The sequence below is a fragment of the Coregonus clupeaformis genome, chromosome 21 (assembly GCF_020615455.1).
Source record: "Coregonus clupeaformis isolate EN_2021a chromosome 21, ASM2061545v1, whole genome shotgun sequence".
Taxonomy (NCBI): domain Eukaryota; kingdom Metazoa; phylum Chordata; class Actinopteri; order Salmoniformes; family Salmonidae; genus Coregonus; species Coregonus clupeaformis.
In genome coordinates this window covers 32486964-32503408 of record NC_059212.1, presented here as the reverse complement: position 1 = coordinate 32503408, position 16445 = coordinate 32486964, and the positions used below count along the sequence as shown (strand labels likewise).

Here is a 16445-nt window from a genome sequence, read left to right as displayed (position 1 = left end):
ATCATTGATGCCCCATGAGGTGAGATCTTGCATGGAGCCCCAGACCGAGGATGATTGACCGTCATCTTGAACTTCTTCCATTTACTAATAATTGCGCCAACAGTTGTTGCCTTCTCACCAAGCTGCTTGCCTATTGTCCTGTAGCCCATCCCAGCCTTGTGCAGGTCTACAATTTTATCCCTGATGTCCTTACACAGCTTTCTGGTCTTGGCCATTGTGGAGAGGTTGGAGTCTGTTTGATTGAGTGTGTGGACAGGTGTCTTTTATACAGGTAACAAGTTCAAACAGGTGCAGTTAATACAGGTAATGAGTGGAGAACAGGAGGGCTTCTTAAAGAAAAACGAACAGGTCTGTGAGAGCCGGAATTCTTAATGGTTGGTAGGTGATCAAATACTTATGTCATGCAATAAAATGCAAATTAATTACTTAAAAATCCTAATGTGATTTTTGTTTTAGATTCCGTCTCTCACAGTTGAAATGCACCTATGATAAAAATTACAGACCTATACATGCTTTGTAAGTAGGAAAACCTGCAAAATCGGCAGTGTATCAAATACTTGTTCTCCCCACTGTATGTATGTATGTATGTATGTATGTATGTATGTATGTATGTATGCACAGTGAGGGAAAAAAGTATTTGATCCCCTGCTGATTTTGTATGTTTGCCCACTGACAAAGAAATGATCAGTCTATAATTTTAATGGTAGGTTTATTTGAACAGTGAGAGACAGAATAACAACAACAAAATCCAGAAAAACGCATGTCAAAAATGTTATAAATTGATTTGCATTTTAAATGAGGGAAATAAGTATTTGACCCCCTCTCAATCAGAAAGATATCTGGCTCCCAGGTTCTTTTATACAGGTAATGAGCTGAGATTAGGAGCACACTCTTAAAGGGAGTGCTCCTAATCTCAGATTGTTACCTGTATAAAAGACACCTGTCCACAGAAGCAATCAATCAATCAGACTCCAAACTCTCCACCATGGCCAAGACCAAAGAGCTCTCCAAGGATGTCAGGGACAAGATTGTAGACCTACACAAGGCTGGAATGGGCTACAAGACCATCGCGAAGCAGCTTGGTGAGAAGGTGACAACAGTTGGTGCAATTATTTGCAAATGGAAGAAACACAAAATAACTGTCAATCTCCCTCGGCCTGGGGCTCCATGCAAGATCTCACCTCGTGGAGTTGCAATGATCATGAGAACGGTGAGGAATCAGCCCAGAACTACACGGGAGGATCTTGTCAATGATCTCAAGTCAGATGGGACCATAGTCACCAAGAAAACAATTGGTAACACACTACGCCGTGAAGGACTGAAATCCTGCAGCGCCCGCAAGGTCCCCCTGCTCAAGAAAACACATATACAGGGCCGTCTGAAGTTTGCCAATGAATATCTGAATGATTCAGAGGAGAACTGGGTGAAAGTGTTGTGGTCAGATGAGACCAAAATCGAGCTCTTTCGCATCAACTCAACTCGCCGTGTTTGGAGGAGGAGGAATGCTGCCTATGACCCCAAGAACACCATCCCCACCGTCAAACATGGAGGTGGAAACATTATGCTTTGGGGGTGTTTTTCTGCTAAGGGGACAGGACAACTTCACCGCATCAAAGGGACAATAGACGGCGCCATGTACCGTCAAATCTTGGGTGAGTACCTTCCCTCAGCCAGGGCATTGAAAATGGGTTGTGGATGGGTATTCCAGCATGACAATGACACAAAACACACGGCCAAGGCAACAAAGGAGTGGCTCAAGAAGAAGCACATTAAGGTCCTGGAGTGGCCTAGCCAGTCTCCAGACCTTAATCCCATAGAAAATCTGTGGAGCGAGCTGAAGGTTTGAGTTGCCAAACGTTAGGCTCGAAACCTTAAATGACTTGGAGAAGATCTGCAAAGCAGAGTGGGACAAAATCCCTCCTGAGATGTGTGCAAACCTGGTGGCCAACTACAATAAACATCAGACCTCTGTGATTGCCAACATGGGTTTTGTCACCAAGTACTATGTCATGTTTTGCTGAGGGGTCAAATACTTATTTCCCTCATTAAAAAGCAAATTAATTTGTAACATTTTTGACATGCTTCCTTCTGGATTTTTTTGTTGTTATTCTGTCTCTCACTGTTCAAATAAACCTACCATTAAAATTATAGACTGATCATGTCTTAGTCAGTGGGCAAACGTACAAAATCAGCAGGGGATCAAATACTTTTTTCCCTCACTGTATGTATGTATGTATGTATGTATGTATGTATGTATGTATGTATGTATGTATGTATGTATGTATGTATGTATGTATGTATGTATGTACAAAAGTATCTATATCCACAGTAAAACGAGTCCTACATCGACATAACCTGATGGCTGCTCAGTAAGGAAGAAGCCACTGCTCCAAAACCGCCATAAAAAAGCCAGACTACAGTTGGCAACTGCACATGGGGACAAAGATCGTACTTTTTGGAGAAATGTCCTCTGGTCTGATGAAACAAAAATAGATCTGTTTGGCCATAATGACCATTGTTATGTTTGGAGGAAAAAGGGGGATCTTGCAAGCCGAAGAACACCATCCCAACTGTGAAGCACGGGGGTGGCAGCATCATGCTGTGGGGGTGCTTTGCTGCAGGAAGGACTGGTGCACTTCACAAAATAGATGGCATCATGAGGAAGGAAAATTATGTGGATATATTGAAGCAACATCTCAAGACATCAGTCAGGAAATTAAAGCTTGGTCGCAAATGGGTCTTCCAAATGGACAATTACCCCAAGCATACTTCCAAAGTTGTGGCAAAATGGCTTAAGGACAACAAAGTCAAGGTATTGGAGTGGCCATCACAAAGCCCTGACCTCAATCCAATAGAACATTTGTGGGCAGAACAGAAAAAGTGTGTGCGAGCAAGGAGGCCTACAAACCTGACTCAGTTACACCAGCTCTGTCAGGAGGAATTGGCCAAAATTCACCCAACTTATTGTGGGAAGCTTGTGGAAGGCTACCTGAAACGTTTGACCCAAGTTAAACAATTTAAAGGCAATGCTACCAAATACTAATTGAGTGTATGTAAACTTCTGACCCACTGGGAATGTGATTAAATAAATACAATCTGAAATAAATAATTCTCTCTACTATTATTCTGACATTTCACATTCTTAAAATAAAGTGGTGATCCTAACTGACCTAAGACATGGAATTTTTACTAGGATTAAATGTCAGGAATTGTGAAAAACTGAGTTTAAAAGTATTTGGCTAAGGTGTATGTAAACTTCCGACTTCAACTGTATGTGTGTGTGTATGTGTGTGTGTGTGTGTGTGTACACACACACACGCCCATTTATGCTTGATTCGAAAATGTGGAACGGAGGCTCCATATGGAGGGTGTGATGCAATTGAGCCCTCCGCAATTGCAGAGCCTCCAGAGGCCAAATCGAGCTCTGTACCGCATTGCCATGCGTCTCCCAAATTTTGTATGAGGAGGGCTCTGTATTGACATGATTGGTTGATGGTAGGTGGGGGGTGTATAAACACAAACTCACTTCCTTGGTAACAGCGCTGCACTGCTCCACAAAGTGCAAGAAATATGAATGCCCTGACTTCTGCTGAGGCCATATCACTGTAAATGCTGCATGGCCAATGCAGACGTCAGATTGACCATGCGCCCAGATGCACAATGCACTTCTCTCTCCAGAATGCGCTCTCTCCCGCCAATTTGTGCACATTCATTGTTTCATAACTTCATTGTGTGAATTGTTTGCGTTTGATTGTTAGTGTATATCAATTCCCCATTACATATATCACCAGTAGTACATTTACCGTTAATTCTTATCATTTCTAATCTACAATGTTTGTTATTTCGGTCATTTCTTTTAATGCATTCAATATTATTATTCCAGTCTTCCTTTTCTCATTGTCGGTGTGGACACATTGTTTGCAGAGTGCACAACCTATGCTACACTTGTGAGAAACAAGTTTAGGTTTATTTAATTCCATTCATGAGTTGTGTCAATTTAGTCATTGTCTTTTGTTTGAAGCGCTCCTGTCAATGTTGAGTAAGGACACCCACACATAGAAGTAGGCCTATACGCTACCTGGCCTGTGCACAACTGTAGGCATATAAAATGTGCCCATTTGGGGATCTGATAGTATTTCGGATTGGCTTAACGCACCACCACTAATGACCTGTGGAGCTTCTCAAAGTAATGTTTCTTCACCTCAAACGGCAAGAAAATGAAGTCTGTTTATAGATCAGCTTAATATTGCAGATAGATTGTAACTTCTATCAATGTAATTGTCTGCATCACTTCCAATCCCCCATGTCTTTTATATATACAGTGGGGAGAACAAGTATTTGATATATTGCCAATTTTGCAGGTTTTCCTATTTACAAAGCATGTAGAGGTCTGTAATTTTTTTTCATAGGTACACTTCAACTGTGAGAGACGGAATCTAAAACAAAAATCCAGAAGATCACATTGTATGATTTTTAAGTAATTAATTTGCATTTTATTGCATGCCATAAGTATTTGATCACCTACCAACCATTAAGAATTCCGGCTCTCACAGACCTGTTAGTTTTTCTTTAAGAAGCACTCCTGTTCTCCACTCATTACCTGTATTAACTGCACCTGTTTGAACTCGTTACCTGTATAAAAGACACCTGTCCACACACTCAATCAAACAGACTCCAACCTCTCCACAATGGCCAAGACCAGAGAGCTGTGTAAGGACATCAGGGATAAAATTGTAGACCTGCGCAAGGCTGGGATGGGCTACAGGACAATAGACAAGCAGCTTGGTGAGAAGGCAACGACTGTTGGCGCAATTTTTAGAAAATGGAAGAAGTTCAAGATGACGGTCAATCACCCTCGGTCTGGGGCTCCATGCAAGATCTCACCTCGTGGGGCATCAAATGATCAGTGGGGAAAAAAAGTATTTAGTCAGCCACCAATTGTGCAAGTTCTCCCACTTAAAAAGATGATTGAGGCCTGTAATTTTCATCATAGGTACACGTCAACTATGACAGTCAAATTGAGAATTTTTTTCCAGAAAATCACATTGTAGGATTTCTTATGAATTTATTTGCAAATTATGGTGGAAAATAAGTATTTGGTCACCTACAAACAAGCACGATTTCTGGCTCTCACAGACCTGTAACTTCTTCTTTAAGAGGCTCCTCTGTCCTCTACTCGCTACCTGTATTAATGGCACCTGTTTTAACTTGTTATCAGTATAAAAGACACCTGTCCACAACCTCAAACAGTCACACTCCAAACTCCACTATGGCCAAGACCAAAGAGCTGCAAAGGACACCAGAAACAAAATTGTAGACCTGCACCAGGCTGGGAAGACTGAATCTGCAATAGGTAAGCAGCTTGGTTTGAAGACATCAACTGTGGGAGCAATTATTAGGAAATGGAAGACATACAAGACCACTGATAATCTCCCTCGATCTGGGGCTCCACGCAAGATCTCACACTGTGGGGTCAAAATGATCACAAGAACGGTGAGCAAAAATCCCAGAACCACACGGGGGGACCTAGTGAATGACCTGCAGAGAGCTGGGACCAAAGTAACAAAGCCTACCATCAGTAACACACTACGCCGCCAGGGACTTAAATCCTGCAATGCCAGACGTGTCCCTCTGCTTAAGCCAGTACATGTCCAGGCCCGTCTGAAGTTCGCTAGAGTGCATTTGGATGATCCAGAAGAGGATTGGGAGAATGTCATATGGTCAGATGAAACCAAAATAGAACTTTTTGGTAAAAACTCAACTCGTCGTGTTTGGAGGACAAAGAATGCTGAGTTGCATCCAAAGAACACCATACCTACTGTGAAGCATGGGGGTGGAAACATCATGCTTTGGGGCTGTTTTTCTGCGAAGGGACCAGGACGACTGATCCGTGTAAAGGAAAGAATGAATGGGGCCATGTATCGTGAGATTTTGAGTGAAAACCTCCTTCCATCAGCAAGGGCATTGAAGATGTAACGTGGCTGGGTCTTTCAGCATGACAATGATCCCAAACACACCGCCCGGGCAATGAAGGAGTTTCTTCGTAAGAAGCATTTCAAGGTCCTGGAGTGGCCTAGCCAGTCTCCAGATCTCAACCCCATAGAAAATCTTTGGAGGGGAGTTGAAAGTCTGTGTTGCCCAGCGACAGCCCCAAAACATCACTGCTCTAGAGGAGATCTGCATGGAGGAATGGGCCAAAATACCAGCAACAGTGTGTGAAAACCTTGTGAAGACTTACAGAAAACGTTTGACCTGTGTCATTGCCAACAAAGGGTATATAACAAAGTATTGAGAAACTTTTGTTATTGACCAAATACTTATTTTCCACCATAATCTGCAAATAAATTCATAAAAAATCCTACAATGTGATTTTCTGGAATTTTCTTTCTCATTTTGTCTGTCATAGTTGACGTGTACCTATGATGAAAATTACAGGCCTCTCTCATCTTTCTAAGTGGGAGAACTTGCACAATTGGTGGCTGACTAAATACTTTTTTTCCCCACTGTATATGCCAATTATATGATGGTCCGACCGCATTCTGTCCCCCATCAACACTTTTTTTACTTTTGGTGCCAACGAGAATGAGATAAGAAAGAAGTCAAGACGACTAGCTTGATTCAGTCTCCGCCATGTATATCTCACTAGATCAGTATATTTAAGCCTCCATATATCTACTAGTTCTAATGTATCCATGACATTCACAATTTCCTTAAGAGCATGTGGGTGATTGTTTGTGGTGTGATTTCCTTTACGGTCCATTGAGCTATTTAAAACAGTATTATAATCCCCCACCATAATAACATTGTCTTGAATTACTTGCAGGGTTGATAATTTATTATATATATTGTCAAAGAATTGTGGATCATCATTATTTGGTCCGTAAAGGTTAATGAGCCATATCTGTTTATGGTCCAATAACATATTTAAAATAATCCATCTACCTTCCGTATCTATTTGGACAATTTGCACATTCGGATCGAAATTACTATTAATTAATATCATCACCCAATGAAGTCTGTTTTTACATCCATTGAGAATTACAATAGTTCCTCAATGTATTTGAACAATCTTTCCAGCTCTCTCCCTTTCAATAATCACTCAGTGTGAAAGGGAAAATGGTAATGCTCTGATCCAGTGGAAACATAATAAAATAGGCTTATCAGTGCTTGACTTGGACTGAAATAGGTTCCGGTACTCATTTTGGGTGCTGGTACTGTTTATATTTAGGTGCAGGAGCTCTACAATACTTTTGAGCTAATATTCTATAAGAACAGGAGCTCAAGCAGTAGAACATTTGAGGTGCCGGTGCTCAGCTCCGGTGAGCTCCTGTCCAAGTCAAGCACTGCTTCTTATCCCTTGCGCAAATAGCCTACAGCTGTGTCTGTCCCGAGCTCACTGGCGCTGGAAACTCTGAGTGCCCAGATTATTTTATACAATGTTGCAAGTTTGCTAGAGCAAGCCTCCTGCTGGACCCAAGTTAATAGCTGATACAATGTTTCAAGTTTGTTGCAGACCGGCCATGTGTAGCTAATGTGATTTACAGGATATTTATTTTTATCAGGATATTTCCTACCTGCAGGCTGCAATGTTTTTATTTGTTGGCTTATGTAGGCTATTTTTACATAGTTGGAAATGGCAATAGAAGTTACTTTTTAGGTTTGTATCATTTTCATTTAGATTTGGATAGAATTTTGATTAACCACATGACATTGATTGAGATATGAAGACGTTATTATAAATGTAATGAAACTTTCACGAAAATGGGTATATGAAAACCATAACTAGCTCACAGATCGGTAGAAATGTTAAGATAAATTGGCATTGCACATGAGAAAGGTTGCCGACTCCTCATGTAGCCTATTACCAGCAACTTCAGGAGAGTAATGGCAGAATCTGCGAAAGCCAGTAGGAGCGGGAAGAGAATAGTTGGGTCAGGTTATCTAGATTTCTTGCACCCTCGAGGCATCAAACCGTAAGTTTAAAGAATCAGACAAGCTCAATGCGTATAGTTGATTTTATTAAAACACATAGGGTGTGTCCATATATGGAAAAATACACGTTTAAAAAATGTCGAGCAATAGATTGATCGAAAGAACAGACGACTTTCGGTCTAACAAGATTTTAATTAGTCGGGGATAGCCCTACATCGCTGATAACCAGTCTTTGATTCTTAGCATGCTTTCTACTATTTTAAACACCCATGTTTCAGTATAATGCTGAGCTCCTGCTACTGAGCAGAGCAACCTTCATTATGTCCAGCGGGACTACAACCATGACATCTACAAACTCACCGTCATGTGACATCCATTTCCACGGGACATCATCAGACGTACACCCACTCAAATAGCAGTACCACGGCACTCCATCCCCTCAGCCCTTTTCATTACATCAGAGGGCTCCGGAACAATGTCTGTCTGTCACACTGCCTGTGTCCAAACACATTGCTCAGATAACTTTTAACTATTAAAAGGGTCCAATGGAGCAGTTTTTATTTCAATATCAAATCATTTCTGGGTAACAATTAAAATACCTTACTGTGATTGTTTTCAATTAAAATGGTCAAAAAGAAACACAATTTCTCAAGCAAGAATTTTGATAGAACTGTCTGGGAGTGGTCTGAGTGGAGGCGAAAACTGAAAACTAGCTGTTATTGGCAGAGGTTTAGAACTCTCTTTCTTATTGGTCTATTAACTAATTTACCGTCTGGTGAGGTCACCAGGCAGGCCAGAACAGCATCCCACCAAAACAGGCAGAAATTTCAAGCGGTCTTTTCAAACAGCTCTTAGACTAAAAGGGGCATTATCATAATTTTCACAATTTCACAGTATTATTCCAACATCAGTGTGGAAATAAATATAAAGCACAGGAACATCATGTTTTGGACTGCACTGGGCCTTTAAAATTAAAGGTAAATGTGAGAAGCGCTATGCTGTCAGTCAAGAATAACTTGTGTGTAACCATCAGTATGAAGACAATTTACATTTGGAGAGCCATCCTTGCCCGAGCCTCCAGACTTGCCATCCAGTATGGGGGAGGCGAAAGGACTTAGGTCCTGCAGACAGAGAAGGCTTTTAGCCAATTTTGACAATAGAAATTGACTATTGATGTTACGTCCAGACAGTGATTGATCGGCCCCAACTGTAATTTTCGGCTTTAGGTTCAATATTTAACACTGGACAATCTGCTTCTGGCAAGACATGTTAAGATTTGAAAGAGGAGAAACATGTTAAACCACTATTGGGGCATGGCATGACCAGGAAATACATTTACCCTACCTTTCCGCATAGGCCTATTGTATAACATCCAAGTTATGCATGTCAATCATCATGTTTCAATGGAGAAAAGGCAATAATTCGTAGCAATAAACCAATGCAATTGCATGGAAAAGCAGATGTATATACACGTCGAGGCATTTTGTAATCGATGCACTACTCCTGGGAGGGCATGGGAAGGCATGTGATTGCATGGATCTAATGGATGCCATCCATGGAATACCAGTGAGCTGCAGCAACATGAATGCAGCAGCAGCCAGCACCGACAGTAACAATTCACTGTCATTCAAATAACTTGGGGCCTATTTGATCTGCAGATGTTGGGGCATTGTCTTAATATAGAAAATGCAAGCTTAGATAATGCACATAGTATAACTATACGATTATGGTCAGATATTGAAGTAAAACATGTCTGGGGAAACAAAGAAAACCCATAATGATGCTAGCCTGGTTTAACCAGACTGTACACTGTGCTCACTGCTCACCATTGTTTCAGGTTAAACAGGCTGATATGATGCCAATGCGATCAGTGTCTTGGTTCATTTGAGCGGAGAGAACATGATGCAAGGGGAAACCAGAATAATACTCTGAAATCCAATAAAGTCAGGACTTTCTCTCTCTCAGGCTCTTCTCTGTTGCCCCTAGCTACAGTGCAGGCACACACAATTAATCATGACTCAGTGGTTTAGAGCAGACCAGAGACCAGAGCAGTGTGTTTCCAGCTGTTTCCCTAGCTTCCTCTTTCTTCTCACACAAAAACACAACAACATCAGATCCCTTATTGCCCATAAGCCAACTAGACACCTTTTCCATGGAAACGTTGGAAATAATTGTTCTAAACAGTAACTGATTACTTGATTAGCCAGTTATGTTTGTAATATTCCAGTTCATGCAATAATGGAAAATAACAATGCTGGTGCATTTAGGAATTAATAAAGGCCCCAATAGACCTCGGTGGTATTTGGATTGTGTAAATAGACCAGTACAGGATGAGTTTTGAGTTTTAAGTCTGCGTATGGGATGGGCTTCAGGTCTTTGACAACGCATTATATGTTGATGGTGGTAGTGATGATGATGGTGATGAATATGATGTAAATGATGATGGCGTATTGCATTTAAATTTAAAAGTGCATAGACATGAACATTTCACCCACAAATCAAGTGAATAGCTGATGTTGAGTCCATGTTTTGAGGACTTGATGCTGGGGGAAAAACTAGCATCATCTCATGCCTGTCCAAAGGTCAGGGTTGTGCAAAGAACCTGTCAAAAAAGGCCACCTGAACAGTGTTGTTTTTGATTATGATGTAATTACAAAAATAACATGATATTTTAAAAAATAACATGACCTCAAATGTGAGGACTAGACGTTGTGAATTGGAAAACATGCCCATGTGATTGATGTAACAATACGGGCACCCGAACATACTTGAAAGTTACATATTTTGCAACATTATAATACAAACACAGATCTCACTGTCATAATAAACACACACACACTACTCTTTCCACATCAACAAACACCTGTATGTGTCAAACAACATCATTTACGAACTTACTGGCATATTTAGGCGTAGTGTTCTCTTTTTCTTCGATGTTTTCATATCCTTCTTGTTGGACTCCATCACCGTGCTTCCCATTTTCAGACTAATGACTCTGTTCTCTTTGTTTTTAACGAGGAAGAACGAGCTTGGGTAAATTGCGTGGCATTATACCATAAGTCTTTATCTGAAAACGAAGTTGTAAGTCAACGTTCTTTAGAAGAAAGTAGTTAATTTACCAGGAAGTATAGCCTACCGCACTACCGACGCATTACAGACAACGGGTGTGTTGACATCACGAAGACTGAGCGCGCTGCTTTTCACTAACAGATGTCAGTAAAGCATGGTTTCATTATTGGTTCCTATTTCCTTGACTCCTTCCCTAGGTCATAACTCCTACCCTTTCCATTTCCTCCACATATATAAAACGATTTACAGATAAAGCAGAGCATCACATTTTATTCAAAGGGATATGTTGGGGATGGGGACTTTCACTGGCTGACCACTTCAGATCTCCAATCTCAGAAAGGGATAGGAATTAAGCCAAGGGGACAATTATTGAAATGGAACACATACACGTTATTTCTTTCTTACATGCAGTGGGTGGGTTAACGTGAGCAAAACAAGTAGCCTCCAGTTGGATATTTTGCTGCTATCGTTTGAACAGCAAGGCAGATCTCATAGCCATTCTTTCTCTTAGTCTATCTGGTGAATGCCTTGTTTGCCTTCAATTACACGTTTTTGCTCTCTCCAACAGCTCGTGTCAGTTCGTTTAAACATTAACCTAATTAATGGCAGGCCATACTTTTATAGATTATATTTTTATCAGTTGTCTTCAGTTGGTAAATAATATATTATGAATTTAATATTAACAAAATGTGTATGGTGATGAAAGTAGTGGAGATGCAGTTGCCATATTTGGCCAGTGGGTGTCTTCTTGAGGAGTAAAATACATTACTCAAGCCTAGTCTATTCCAAGGGGGTCAGTCCTATGGGTCAGGCAGATGTGTGCGATTTCTGAAGGCACACACAATATAATTAAGATGTAAAATAGTTTATTTTGTAAATGTTTCTAAATTCAATTCCAAACCTCATATTTCTCTGTACACTTCAAAAGGCATTAAAAAAAACACATTGAGACTACAGGACCAAGAAAAAGTTACCACAAACACACTGGTAGGAGGATGTCATTTTATACAAGAGAAGAAAAATATCCAAGAAACAATTTTGTTACAACCATTCATTGAGAAAATATATACAATTGAGTCTTCGGAAAGTTAAAAAAATACATGCCATTTACATTACAAGTTCTAAGACGGTCTCCAATATTTTACAGTCGACTTGAAATTGTGCTCGCAAAACATTTTCTAACTACTGTATGTGGCTTGGGATGTGTCAATATCACATACATTTCTGATTAAGTAGAATGTCATCTCTTTTCAAAATGTAGCACCACCAAATGTCCCGACCTTTTCCTCCGCAAGAAACATGATTTAATTTTTTCAGTACACTTTAATTTCAAAAGCCTGAAGCAGTAAGCAATGTCATACGACGTCTGTACACAATTTCTATGTAAAAAACAAAACAGAAAAAACAAGGTTATATTCCTACACATATTTGGGTTAAAAAGAAGTTAAAATTGTGTTTGGGTGGTTTAAAACCTTTTTCACAGCTCTATAAAATCAAACCTGATTAACAGCAAAGATGTCAGGATGTCTTTACCATTTTTTAATTCTTTAACCAATAGCTCATTTCCACACTCAGTCACCAAAAATATTTATTTTTGAGTGGTCAAAGTACGTGTAAATCACAAAAACACTAAGCTACAATACCATACTTTTAATACAACAAAAATACTTTGTGAATTATTGTGGTTATTTTACAAATTCTGTACAGAATAATCATAATATATACTCTGAAACTGATATCATGACATCCTTCTTAAATAAACTGCAATGACAAAAAATAAAATAATAATATAATTAAAAAACACCCAAACATCAAGAAGGTTAAGGTAGTATTTGGTCGGTTATTCCTATATTTTTCTTTATATACATTTGTACAAAAGTAACAGAATTTCTTCAATCTTCAGAAAACAATATCAGTTTAGCCTTCTTTTACTGTCATCATTTTGAGAATAAAATTAATTAATTCAATAATAAATACAAAACGTCCTCTCGAATTTCACTCAAATCACATGACAGAAACCTATGATAAAACTGACTCATGGAATCAAGTATCTTAAAGTTTGTGTGTACGTGTCTTTTTTTTTTAGTGCAAGTTAATATTCCCTTCACGGTAGTCATTGCTGTACATTCCCCATTCAGTGATGTCTACATTTAGTCAAATGGTTTTACATTTAAAGTTTTAAACAAAAGGGCCTGCCCTTAACAACCAATAGGGTCCGCGCCCTGCACAGTGCTCTCTCCTCATTCGCTGGTGGATTCTCATCTGCGCCCTACTGTATATCATCTCACTAATACACAGACGCCACACTAATTGACAGAGGCCTTCCAATAAAACCCAGCCTCTCGCATAATATGGCACGAATCACGTCCATCTGCTGTTGCTTCTTCCTGTCCATCTTCAGTCTATGCTTCCAAACATGGGACTCCATTCACGCGTCGCTCTTAGGGTTTACTCAGGCCTTCGGCTCGTTCTAAAAAAGTCTGAAGCACCTCTCTCTTTCTACACAGAGATCAGGGCATCTGCATAATATGGCAAGGAATGCATTTGTGTTTGTTGTTGTCATTTTAGGTTTTTCTCAGTTGATCCATTTCCTGCAGTCTGCTGTTCCACAGTGACAGGCGATCTTGTGTTGGCCGTCCACACAGTCATACTGGTAGTCAAAACAAAGCTGGAAAATAACGGGGAAAAACAGTGATGACAATGAAAACGCCATTCATAGCATATGTAGATATTTTCAATTGAAAGGAAAAAGAACCCACCTCCTCTCCTTTCTCGATTCTGCGGTTGGAGGTGATGATAATTTTATAACCTCTTTCGAAGGTTACCACCTCTGCGACACAGTTCGGGGTACAAGAGTGGTTGATGTACCTGTATAAGAAAACAAACACATAGCATTGCACATTATGACGGAATTTGTAATTACATTTTTGAATGAGAGGTTCATTGTGCATACTGTGTAATCAGACTGGAGGCTACATACGGAGCCCTGTAAATGAATTATAGCACCACCATCCTGACATTGAGCGACAAATAAATCAGTTAAGATTAGAATGTGAATCAGTTGGAATGTGACTATGTAAACAATACAACAAAGCCCTATGATCCTGTCCAGGGGGAGTACTTCTACATCAAGCTGCCTCATGCTTCAGAAACAGGAGATGGGCTCCTGCTCCTACGAGCTGTTCCGGCTTAGTAAGGCTACTTACTTTTACTTTACCTATGTAAACAATATGCTTACCTTGCTAGACCCCCTGTCTGACTGGAATCAACGACATGTTCACTGTCGATGCGGAACATGAACACTCCACGATTCTGTGGGGGAAAAGTAACCACTTAGACCAACTGGAATCATTACATGAGAGAATACAGCAAACATGTATTATTCAGCCTTCGCTCTCCACAACACAGTAATTAGTAGAGCCTTGAGTAAAAAAAAAAGAAGATTTGCACCTGAGACTTGTAAGTCCTTTGCTTCCTGATGGCCACCTCGTTGCGGAGGACGGTTCCGTTGTACTCGATCACCATGGTGTGTTTCTCTATGTCCCTGGATGCATACAGACCCAGGCCCTGTGGACACAGCAATCAGAAAGTTTGTCTACGTCCAACAGTAAGTCCTCTTACTCTCATGCTGTCATACTTCAGTGTCATATTCACTCTGCTACTTTAGAAGGGGAATGCTACAGAGCTGAACATAGAAGATCATGCCCAGTAGACCCACCTGGATCTTGGAGGCAGCGAGGTAGACGTTGGCCCTCCACTCACTCTTCATCCAGCGGTACTGAGAGGACCTGTGGTGCACCGTGGGTGGCTTGGTGTGGGGTACACCTCCCTCCCCCTGGGCTGTGTTCTGACACCTGGAGGAGGTATTGGTGGTGCTGGATACTGGCTGGCGCCTAGGAGTGTGTGTGTGTGGAGGAGGGCATAGTACAATTAACAAAACAAGTACAAAACAAAGCCTACATATTGTTATAGAAAATAACTTGTGATAAACCAAAGTACATTAAATCCACAGACTTAAATCAATGTAAATTCATCCACAATACCTTATGACAACGGCGGTGGATGGGGAGCTGGTTTTAGGCATGGCGCGGGCACTGCCGGAGGGGTTAAAGATCAGGGGCAGCTCCATCAGAGGGTTACGGCCGTAACGGAAGGTGTACCTGTCACAGGCCTCTACCCCTGGGAGCTGGAACACAAGCAACAGCACAGGGAAATGAGACTGGAACGCTCCTCCTCACTTCAGTGTCTACAATACAGTATGGTATGGGTATTTTAAGAGTCGTTCATCTGAATAGGCAGCTACAGACATCTATAGCGTAATTTGAACATTGATAATTTAATATAAATGTTTTAATATAATACAACTAAAAACAGATACAAACCGATTCAGTGATCTTGGTGACTGCAGATACAGTGAGCCCAAACAGGTCCTCTCCTTTCAGATAGACAGGGAAGAGTTTCAGAGTTCCTATTTCAGTCCTCCTGTCAGCCACCGGTCCCAGGACCTTATCCCACACTCCTGATAGACAGGAAACAGCAGGGGTTATATATTATAGGGACGCCTACAGAAAACATTTACTGTAGTAAAAGAGAATCTGAAAGGCAAAATTATCTAGAAACAAGCCTAGTCTAAGCTAACCCAGATACATAAACAGCAGAGGCTACAGCCATAACAGGGCTAACTAAGCATGTCATAAAACCAATCTAGCTAGCCCACCTTTACTAGACAAGCCTAATCTAAAGCCTGGCCTAAGACAAATCTATCCCAGCCCACCTTTGGCAGTGGAGTCAGTGAGGATCAGGTCCTTGTGTCCCTGCTCGATGACGCGGATGCTGAACTCCGGCTGCTCCTCCCTCTCCTCCACGGAGCACAGGTAGCGGCAGCGGCGGTTGCCGTGGCGCATGCTCCAGTAGATGCGGCAGGCCTCGTAGCCCACGGGGAAGATGGCTGTGGCAGAGTGGAAGGCGGCCATCTGGGACGGGGTGAGCTGACCAACGGTATGGAGCACCAGGCTGCCCACTCTGAAGGTGTAGCCCAGCTCGGGCTGCTGCACGGCGCTGGCCATCTGCCTCACCTCGTCCCTCTGTATGTAGACGCGGCGGAACACAGCGAAGCAGCGCAGCTCGTGCTCCAGGACGTGGCCAGAGCTACTGTGGGCGGAGCCTGAGCCTCTGGGGCGGTGGGCATGGCAAAGCATGGTCTTGTCCTTGAAGAAGGTGCAGTGTGCCTGCAGGGCGCAGGTGAAGTGGTAGACGTTGGTGCAGCGCAGGCGGTGGCAGCCGCTGGTGGCGCCCATCTGCTGGCAGAAGGCACAGCGGACCGCCGAACCCCGCCTCAGCGCCAGCTCCACATTGATCAGAGCGCCTGACTGCGTCTCATACACCTATACAACAATACAATATTTATAATAGATATACAACACAATATAACTTTAATAAAAGAA

At 41.4% G+C, this 16445-nt stretch overlaps 2 protein-coding genes across 7 annotated transcripts in view; both read right to left on the bottom strand.

Annotated features, from left to right (window-relative positions):
• Nucleotides 1-11098, bottom strand: part of LOC121535291 (5'-AMP-activated protein kinase subunit gamma-1-like) — a 57585-nt gene extending 46487 nt beyond the window's left edge. For both annotated transcript variants that reach the window (XR_006657173.1, XM_045205874.1), the window contains exon 1: nucleotides 10831-11098. Coding sequence is in view for 1 of the 2 variants with exons in the window: in XM_045205874.1 (XP_045061809.1) it covers nucleotides 10831-10911 (81 nt within the window). In the remaining variant the exon portion in view is untranslated. The remainder of the gene's footprint in view (nucleotides 1-10830) is intronic.
• A 752-nt stretch (nucleotides 11099-11850) lies between these two features.
• LOC121535290 (histone-lysine N-methyltransferase 2C) overlaps nucleotides 11851-16445 on the bottom strand; it is a 128871-nt gene continuing 124276 nt past the window's right edge. For all 5 annotated transcript variants that reach the window (XM_041842193.2, XM_041842194.2, XM_041842197.2 and 2 more), the window contains 8 exons: nucleotides 15776-16385; nucleotides 15384-15520; nucleotides 15045-15187; nucleotides 14720-14894; nucleotides 14452-14568; nucleotides 14240-14313; nucleotides 13761-13869; nucleotides 11851-13669 (listed from right to left, as the gene is read on the bottom strand). In XM_041842193.2, coding sequence (XP_041698127.1) covers nucleotides 13577-13669; nucleotides 13761-13869; nucleotides 14240-14313; nucleotides 14452-14568; nucleotides 14720-14894; nucleotides 15045-15187; nucleotides 15384-15520; nucleotides 15776-16385 — 1458 coding nt within the window. In that variant the 3' untranslated portion in view covers nucleotides 11851-13576. The remainder of the gene's footprint in view (nucleotides 13670-13760; nucleotides 13870-14239; nucleotides 14314-14451; nucleotides 14569-14719; nucleotides 14895-15044; nucleotides 15188-15383; nucleotides 15521-15775; nucleotides 16386-16445) is intronic.